Source organism: Danio rerio, chromosome 3 (assembly GCF_049306965.1).
Source record: "Danio rerio strain Tuebingen ecotype United States chromosome 3, GRCz12tu, whole genome shotgun sequence".
NCBI classification, from domain to species: Eukaryota; Metazoa; Chordata; class Actinopteri; order Cypriniformes; family Danionidae; genus Danio; species Danio rerio.
The window spans coordinates 50,057,501-50,067,447 of record NC_133178.1 but is presented as its reverse complement, the minus strand read 5'-3'; the positions used below and the strand labels follow the sequence as shown (position 1 = coordinate 50,067,447).

Below are 9,947 nucleotides of genomic sequence, written 5' to 3'. Positions count from 1 at the left end.
AACAGAGCCATGTGTGTTTGCTCGGATAACATATAATTTCTTAGTACTAATTTCCTTTTGTATTTTCTTGTTCTCTCAACTTCTGTCATTTTTGGCCATCCAGACAAGAAATGTTCAGTTAACACAACTTTTGCTCTGGTAACATATAATTTCTTAGTACTAATTTCCTTTTGTATTTTCTTGTTCACTCAACTTCTGTCATTTCAGGCCATCCAGACAAGAAATGTTCAGTTAACACAACTTTTGCTCTGGTAACATATAATTTCTTAGTACTAATTTCCTTTTGTATTTTCTTGTTCACTCAACTTCTGTCATTTCAGTCCTGCAGACAAGAAATGTTCAGTTTGCACAACTTAAAAATATTTGTTGTGCTGCAGGTGCAGGTTTCCAGAAAACTACTAATGTTAAGTTGACTCAACTAGACATTTTTTGTTTCACTGACAAATTATTTTCAGTCAGTGTAGCTGATGTTTTCAAAAGTTGAGTAAACAAGAAAAAACAGAAGGAAATTAGTACTAAGATTTTTTTTGTTGAACTGGCTTAAAATTTTTTACAGTGATGATTTGAGCTGCAATATCATGTCATTCCCTAGGCCCAATGCTTGTGATAGATGGGCACATCACTGCCAAGGCCTACCGAACCATTCTGGAGGACCATGCGCACCCAATGGAGTATTATGTTTAGAATAAAAGTGAAGTTGATTTGTCATGGCCTACACAGTCACCAGAACTGAATATTATTGAGCCATTTTGGGGTGTTATAGAGGTGTGAGTCAGGAAATGTTTTTTTCCATCTGCATCACTTAGTGACCTGGCCACTATTCTGAAAGAAGAGTAGTTCAAGATCACTCTTGCCACTGTGCAGGACTTGTATCTGTCATTCCCAAGACAAATTGATGCCATATTAGCCACAAAAAGAGGCCCTACACTCTATTAATGAATTATTGTGGTCTAAAATCAGACATATCTGTTTCAATTTCTAACCCTTATAAATATTAAAGAACTATTTAATTTATTGAATCCTTGCAGTAAATGGCACCTTTAAAAACTAAACTTTAAACAATCATTCTGTAAACATTGCTGAAAGAATGTCTTTTCACAACTTTGAAAGAACCATGACAGAATATTAGCCAACGTTGAGAGAATGATCATTGCTAGATGGGTTGATTAAATGATAAACCTGCTTTACAGACACACCTGTTTTACACACGTGACTCGCACACAGAAGCAGGAATTTATTTCAGCATGTGATTTCTTGGAAAGTGAAACTTAAAGTGAGTTGAGCTGCTGTGTGTTTGCGCCTCTTTATATTAATTTAGTAAAATGGCAGAAACCAGATTTTCTCAGGATGAATTCTTGTGTCCAGTGTGTCTGGATCTCCTAAAAGATCCGGTGGCTATTCACTGTGGACACAGCTATTGTAAGAGCTGTATTACAGACTTCTGGAATATGGAAGATGAGAAGGGAATCTACAGCTGCCCTCAGTGCAGACAGACCTTTAGTCCAAGACCTGCTTTAGCTAAAAACACCATGCTGGCTGAAGTGGTCGACAAACTAAAGAAGACTACACCTCCTGCTGACTGTTATGCTGGAGCTGAAGATGTGCAGTGTGATGCCTGTACTGGAACAAAGTACAAAGCCATCAAGTCCTGTCTGCAGTGTCTGGAATCTTACTGTCAAACTCATTTTGAGCGTCATGAGGAGTTTCACTCTCGTAAACCACACAAAGTGATTGATGCAACTGGACGACTGCAGGACATGATCTGTCCAAAACACGAGAAAGAGCTAGAAGTCTACTGTATTACTGACCAACAGTGCATCTGTGAGCTGTGTAAGGAGTATGAACATAAAAACCACAAAACTGTATCAGCTGCAGCCCAGAGGACAGAGAAACAGGTACAAACCTTTCACCCTAAAATGAAAACTCACTCAATAAAGTTGATTAAATGCTGTCTGTAAAAAGCCATTTGACTTTCTTTTTTCTTTGCAATATTAGAATATATATATATATATATATATATATATATATATATATATATATATATATATATATATATATATATATAGGTGTAAATAGTACCTAAAACATACTTATGTACAAATACAGTGAAAATACAGTGAAAATGATGACAGTTAGTAACTATTATAGTTAAAGTCAGAAATAGAAGAACAATTAATGAGTAAAAGTCTTATTTTTTTGTTTGTGTATTACAAAACACACACACACACACACACACACACACACACACACACACACACACACACACACACACACACACACACACACACACACACACACAGCTCTTTGTGTAACCCTAAAATAAACAAAAAACAGGTTGCCTACTTTCATTTCTGGAGTCACAGAAATAACACACTTGTTGACCCGGATATTTCTGCTTGTCTTTGGTGTTTTGTTCATAATTCAGTCTTACTGTTTTTGTAAAAAATCAAAATAAAAAATTGTTTTTTTATTTATTTATTTATTTATTTATTTATTTATTTATTTATTTATTTATTTATTTATTTATTTATTCATTCATTTTTATCTCAGAGGTAGTCTAGTATTTTTTTTTAGTTTTCCTCTGAAATTCCAAAAAAATGAATCAAATTTTACTTTGTGTGCTGTTGCATGCAGTCTCTGTTCATCTGTTCTTCTCAAAAATAAGTTGCAACTTATTATCATTACAGTACTATTATTAAAGTATGGACTAAATTAAAATAACTTCATCATTATTATTAAACAAAAATTTACATGATGGGATGTTTAAGAACAGATATACTTACCAGTTCAACTAATTTTAGAGCTCAAAAAAGTTATCCTAAATAAAAATACATAGACATCTTGTAAATTACATTAATTTCATCATAATCGAGTGACTCTGTTATCTTATGCTCATGAGAATGTATGGTGAAGTGTTGGAGTTGTACATGAACTTCACTACATGAAGTTGTTGTCTCGTCCTCTCTCCACAAACACATGAAACTCTGAAAGTATCAAAATACACGTATTTATTTAAAACACTTACTTTAAGGGCACTGGAAATGCTGGAAACTCAGAAAAGACATGGGGAGTTGACAATTCAAGGACTAAACAGAAACCAGGAGCTTAAATACACAGGGCATGATTGAACTGAATTACACACAGGAGAAAGCAAAAGAGGAAACACTGAAACATTAACACACAACGAATATGTGAATGGAAAACGGAATAAGCGTATCACATGACAAAAACCAAAGCAACTGGAACACAACTCAGACACCTGACATTATCTACCTGATATTACCTTTTTAAGGCACGACCTCGCGCCTTCAGCATAAAACACACAGTAGGCTGGAGAGGCAGGAGCCAGGGATGAGTCCTAGGAGGGAGGAGCCAGGAGAGGAGCTATAGGCTGTTTCTTAATTCCAAGAACGCAGAGAATGGACTTGTGTTCTTTTGGAGAGTGGTCTTGCTAGGTGTCCTCGAAAGAATGAACTCAGGAGACCAGGAGGGCAGAGAACGCGTCCTTTGAGAAATGAGATGCTGCATTCTTCCTGATGGTCACATGATCTTCACTGATTATTTAAACATTACAGCATTCATACAATGATTTATTGTTTTTCCCCTTTTCAAAATATATACTTTGCATAAAAACATTATAAATATACTCTGCACAATAGAAATAAAAATAGATTTTAATACGAATTTCAGCAAACAAACACTCTTAATGTGTTTATTCCATTATTAAGATGTCCATGGTGATGTTTACTTTCACCATTTCATTCAGGGAAACTCCTGAGGTAAATAAGTGATGTCTCTGAACTTTAATAATCAATCTAAATAAAATGCTGCGATTCTCACCTCCAGTTGCAATGACTTCTGGGACTTCCAGAGCGAGTTCAGTGCTCAAGTCTGCAGCAGTGCGTCCTCGATATAAAGATCACATCCGGGAAGTTTCACGCGTCCTGCACTCTTGTGGTGCTGAGTATTGGAACTGAACTTTGGCAGCTGATGATGATGTTACACGAGAACATGAGGACGCAAGACCACTGAAGAATGCATATTGAGAAACAGCCTGAGAGCGAGTAGTTGAGCAGAAAACACAGGATGGAAGAACCAGGAAGGATGCAGGAAGATGAGGAGTGGAGGAATTGGCCAAGGAGGGGTCACAAAAGGGAGGAATTATGCACAGGGACCTGGTGCTCCGGCACCTCGGCCTGTTCGGATTTTGGGTCAACCGCGCATGAGCAGGCTCTCCACCGAGCAGAGCTTCTCTCATCTCGGGTTGGAGCTGAACTCTGTCCAGGCACATGTCTTCATTCACTATTCGGGGAACGTGGGTTACGGACGTAACCAGGACATTCTGGAACACTATTCCTCAAGCATTGAGAACTCTGGGCTCAGTTAAACTTTTTAAAAGACCATTTAAAGACTCAACATTTAAAAGCTTTTTGGAAATCTTTTTTGTTTTTACATTAGCTGATATTGTACTTGGATTTTAACATGTTTTAATATATGTTCCCATTTAGGGAACTTCAACACTGCGTCTAACCAGAACGTTAGGGGATCACCTCTTTTATCCACGTCTTGAAGCACATTTGAAATCAATCTAATGTAATTAAGCAGGTGTCATCAGACCAGAGAGTATAAAAGCCTGCACTATGTAGTTTAGGATACGTATCCTAAACTACATAGGCGATTGGCTAATTCTAGCTTAGACTCACGATATGGCAGTTCGACATCGAGGTGTAGTTCTCACTTATATCAGAAGGTTGGGGTTTCGTTTGAACACTGCAAAAATTGGGCTTGTTCCAACCAGGACGACCATTTTTTCAGGTGTGCCATGGGACTCCATGACGATGCGAGCACGTCTGTCCCCGCCACGAATCGCTTTGATTCAGTCAGCCGTACTCAAGGGGAATCCTTTTCGCATGATCAAAGTCTCACGGCACGGCCTTCGAGCCTTTAGTATGTGGAAAATGCCCTGGTTTCTGTCCCAGGGCCCAGTGTTGAGGGCTGTCTATCATCGCGTCATGCTTATGACAGATGCTTCTCTAACAGGCTGGGGAGCAACCCTGAGGGGGCTTCCCGCAGCGGGACGATAGGGAGAACATCATCGTTACTGGCACATAAACTGCCTGGACATGATCGCCGTGTTTCTGGCCTTAAAACACTTTCTCCCAGATCTAAGGGGCCATTATATTCTAGTCCGCACGGACAACACATTGGTGGTCGCTTACATCAACCATCAGGGGAGTCTGAGGTCTCGAATGCTATGCAAACTAGCTCATCGGATCCTCCTGTGGGCCCAGAACAAAATTCTGTCCATTAGGGCAATGTATGTGCCGGGCCATCTGAACATGGGAGCAGATCTCCTGTCGAGACAGGGGGTGAGATCTGGGGAATGGAAACTTCACCCCGAGGTGGTGGAGACCATTTGGGAAAAATTTGGAAAGCGCAGGTTGACCTGTTTGCTTCCCAAGAGACCACGCATTGCGTACTGTGGTTTTCTCTCTCGCACCCAGGCCCACTGGGACTGGATGCCATGGTTCAGACATGGCCGAGGCTACATCTGTATGCTTTTCCCCCGGTCGCTTTGCTCCCAGGAGTCCTGGAGAGGGTCCGTCAAGACTGAGTCTAGTTCCTGCTGGTAGCCCCGTTTTGGCCTACGAGAATTTGGTTTTCAGACCTCATAGCCCTGCTGGCGGGTCTCCCATGGGAGATCCCCATCAGGAGGGACCTTCTATCACAGGCGGGAGGAATGATACTTCATCCCCGACCCGACCTGTGGAAACTGTGAGTGTGGCCTCTGAGGGGGCCCACCGCATTGAATTTGGACTGTCAACCGAGGTTGCTCAGACCATTCGAAGTTCCAGGGCTCCCTCTACAAGGAAGCTTTATGCCCAAAAATGGGCTCTCTTTTCAGCTTGGTGCAGAGAACACCAGCTGAACCCAGTCAGCTGTCAGGTAGTCTCAGTGCTGGAATTTCTCCAAGATCGCCTGTCTGCTGGGTTAGCTGCATCCACTCTGAGAGTATACGTGTCAGCTATAGCAGCTTACCGTTCCCCCCTACATACATACGTTAACCTGGTTATCAACTGGAGAAAGAGTGAACAGTTACTGGTCTGCTTCGGACCCTCAAAGAGGGAGAGTCCGGCGAATAAGTAAATACAATAAGTAATTGGCTAGTTGAGACTATCTCAATTGCCTATCAGGCTGCTGGACGTCCCGCACCTAAATTTGTTAAGGCCCACACCACAAGGGCTGTGAGGCCTCCAAAGCTTCTATTTCGGGCTCTGGCCTTTCTGACATTTGTTTGGCGGCAGGATGGTCGACACCACATACATTTGTGTGTCACTATCAACTCGATGTAGACCTTTCACCAGGGTCCTCTATTCTCACTGCGTAGTGTGCGTTCACAGTCAGCAGTGAGTCTGGCCTAGTGGGTATTGCGTTCCCCTAGCGTTCTGGTTAGACGCAGTGTTGAAGTTCCCTAAATGGGGAACGTCTCGGGTTACGGATGTAACCATAGTTCCCCGAGAGGGAACAAGACACTGCGTCTTCCACCATACTCTCTTCTGCCTGTTAATTCTTTCAAGCAAATTTGAAGTTAACACTGAATGCTCAGTGCAGGCTTTTATACTCTCTGGTCTGATGACACTTGCTTTATTACATTAGATTGATTTCACGTGTTCTTCAAGACGCGTATAAAAGAAGTGATCCCCTAGCGTTTTGGTTAGACGCAGTGTCTTGTTCCCTCTCGGGGAACTATGGTTACATATGTAACCCGAGACGTTTTCACCAACTGTAAAACACTTTGTGACTATTTTCTGTGAAAGGTGCTATACAAATGCATTTTTACTTGCTTTACTTACATTCATTAGGGACCAAATTCTTAGAATTTCACACCCTGGGTTTCCATTATTTCTGACATACACTCAGCGTCATAAAGTTAGTCACATGAGGAAGGGTTAACTAATACCTCTTTGTTCAGTTTCCTTCTGCTCACTTGTAGCTTAAAAAAACTAGTTAATTTAGTCATTTTTCATGCAAGTAGCTAAAATTAGTGATTAAACAGAAATTCATGCTGTGATGTCTCCTGCTCCTTACAGTCAAATGGTGAACACAGTGAAAAACTAACATATAGCTAAAATATCAAGTACACAGCAAAGAGGTGGGCAACACTGTGTCGCAGTACGTAGTGCTGTCACCTCACAGCAAGAAGGTCACTGGTTAGAGCCTCAGCTGGGTCAGTTAGCATTTCTGTGTGGAGTTTGCCTGTTCTCCCGGTGTTCACATGGGTTTCCTCCAGGTGCTCTGGTTTCCCCCACAGTTCCAAAGACATGCTGTACAGGTGAATTGGGTAAGCTAAATTGTCCGTAGTGTATGTTTGGTTGTTTCCCAGTGATAGGTTGCAGCTGGAAGGGCATCCACTGCATAAAAAAACATAAACTGGATAAGTTTATGACTCCAGACTAACAACGACCCCAGATTTACGACCCCAGATTAACAAAGGGACTAAGCCGAAAAGAAAATGAATAAATGAACCGCACAGAGGTAGCTCAGATTCCACTATCTACTGGATATAATGATTTCAGGAGAATTCAGAACGAATCAAATGAATGAGTTCACGAGTTTTGATTCGTTCTGAATTATCCTGAAATCATTATATCCAGTAGATTGTGGAGTCTGAGCTACCTCTGTGCTGTTTTTACACTTCATTCAATTACACTTTTATCTGGAAAATAAAGATTTCATGCCAATTACAGAATCAAACAAAGGTCAATTCAGAAATAAATACACAATATCAATCTCACAGATCAATCTTATTTAGTATAGATGAATAATAAAGTCTAAATTATACACAGTGTTGAGTTTGAGAGCTCCATGGGCTGGTCTGGATACAGACTCCTGCCCTAACACATTTGCTTAAATACCAAAAGAGACTAATACATTTTATTTTATTAACCAGTGCCTTAAAGAGTTGCTCATCTGTTTGGGGTTAAAACAAAGGTTATGAATGATCTTTATAAAGGGTTTCCTCAACAAACCACATTACCAGAGGGAGCAAAATCTCGTTACCAGTCACACACCAAATCAAGTTAAAGTATTTTGACTGTCCTACAAGAATCCAATAAAATTGAGGTTATTGTTGGCAACATATTTGATTTGAACTCTTTAAACATCTGAGGCATTATTTACAATATCTTCAGAAAAGCACAAGTTTTAAACAATATGAGTGCAAGTAAAGATATAGGTAAAATAATCTACACTTTTGGATTGATTCTAACCATAAACTAGACACTGCCTAAATAATGGTGACACCTCAGCTTCATTTTCAATTGTAATCTAATCTCATGAAACTATAAATATCTTCATGGGTTTTTTGAGAGCAGTTTGCAGTTACTGTATCTGTTTGTTCCTCAGAAAGAGCTGAAGGAGACACTGGTAAAGCTCCAGGAGAGACTCCAGCAGAGACAAAAAGATCTTCAGCAGCTGAGAGCGGCAGTGGAGTCTCATAAGGTGAGTTAGGAGAAGAAGTTTGTCTCAGCCTTAGTTTGACTCTTCTACAGTGCTGGAGCTTGTTAAGTTTCTCCGAAGCTCACTGTGTCTAACGCTCACTGTGTTTAACAGCAATCTGCACAGACAGCAGTGGAGGACACTGACAGGATCTTTACTGAGCTCATTTACTCCATTGAGAAAAGACGCTCTGAGCTCACACAGATGATCAGAGATCAGGAAAAGACTACAAGGAGTCGAGCTGAAAGACACATGGAGCAATTGGAGCAGGAAATTGAAGATCTGAGAAGGAGAAACACTGAGCTGGAGCAACTTTCACACACACACAACATCACATCCATTTCCTGCAGGTAACAGAGATCCAAAAGAACAGCAATATTGTGAGGTTGAGGATTGATTATTGTGGATGTGGTGATTGTTAATTTGTGTTTTCTGCAGAGTTTCCAGTCTCTCTCAGCTCCTCCTGAATCTACAGATGTTTCATTCAGTTCTCTCTTGTGTTTTGATGGCCTGAGAGAATCTGTTTCTCAGCTGAAAGTCAAACTGGAGGATTTCTGCATAGAGGAGATTGAGAAATTCACCGAGAGAGGTACTGTAAAGTCCTGGAGATTCATCTGCTCTCAGAAATTAGCCCTTCATCAACTGATGTCATGTACAACATCATATTTGAAGCATCTTGTTCTTTTCAAATGACACACTAATTATGTCTGTTGATTTCCACAGTCACCAAAACGGTTCCCAAGACCAGGAACGACTTCCTACAATGTAAGTGACTAAGAAAACAAGCAGAAAATGTCATGGTTAATTTTGTAACCCTCATTTCCAAAAGAAGAGAAAAGAGACATTACGTCGAAACAACTTCATAGGTTATCGCCAGATGACCAATCACTCTTTAGAGTAAGTAAATGGGCTAATGAATGTCTATGAATTGGCAGGGAAGCTCAGGTGAAACCGCTATTAATCAGCCGAGTATTTAAGCAGCACCTGGAGGAGCCTCTGTCAAACTTAAGCTGCGGTCACACTGCACTTTTCTCCCCCTAGACTTCCAGTCATATGCACAGAAATGCGCCAGACCGGATCACAAGCTTGTGCGACAAGTTTCACAGTTCACTGCATTGCAAAGTTCAAGCTTGGTAAACTCTTGGTGACTGCATGAGACCAATTGAGGATCAAAACATGACCTCTCTGGACAGAAATTTAAAATATAGACCAATCGCTAATTCACAAGCTCAAACTCTAGTGTGACTGCTACATTACGGCTGAAGGGCCATTGTGGCACTGGAACATAATGTCTCCATTCCCTCCTTCAGGGAACAAGGGTTATGACAGTAAATAAGATGTTCCTTTTCAAGTCTGGAACTCCAAGATAATGTTGAAACAACATTATGGGTTATTGTATGGAAGGCGCCACAGTAGTCGAATCTGTCACATGTTTGGTGAGAAACTTG

General features: G+C 40.6%; 1 protein-coding gene across 1 annotated transcript in view; it reads left to right on the top strand.

Annotated features, from left to right (window-relative positions):
• Positions 1-1,298: 1,298 nt before the first annotated feature.
• The window catches only part of ftr42 (finTRIM family, member 42), an 11,403-nt gene continuing 2,754 nt past the window's right edge, over positions 1,299-9,947 (top strand). The window contains 6 exon segments of the mRNA XM_690458.10: positions 1,299-1,895; positions 8,407-8,502; positions 8,614-8,826; positions 8,829-8,849; positions 8,938-9,088; positions 9,223-9,264. Coding sequence (XP_695550.6) covers positions 1,323-1,895; positions 8,407-8,502; positions 8,614-8,826; positions 8,829-8,849; positions 8,938-9,088; positions 9,223-9,264 — 1,096 coding nt within the window. The 5' untranslated portion in view covers positions 1,299-1,322.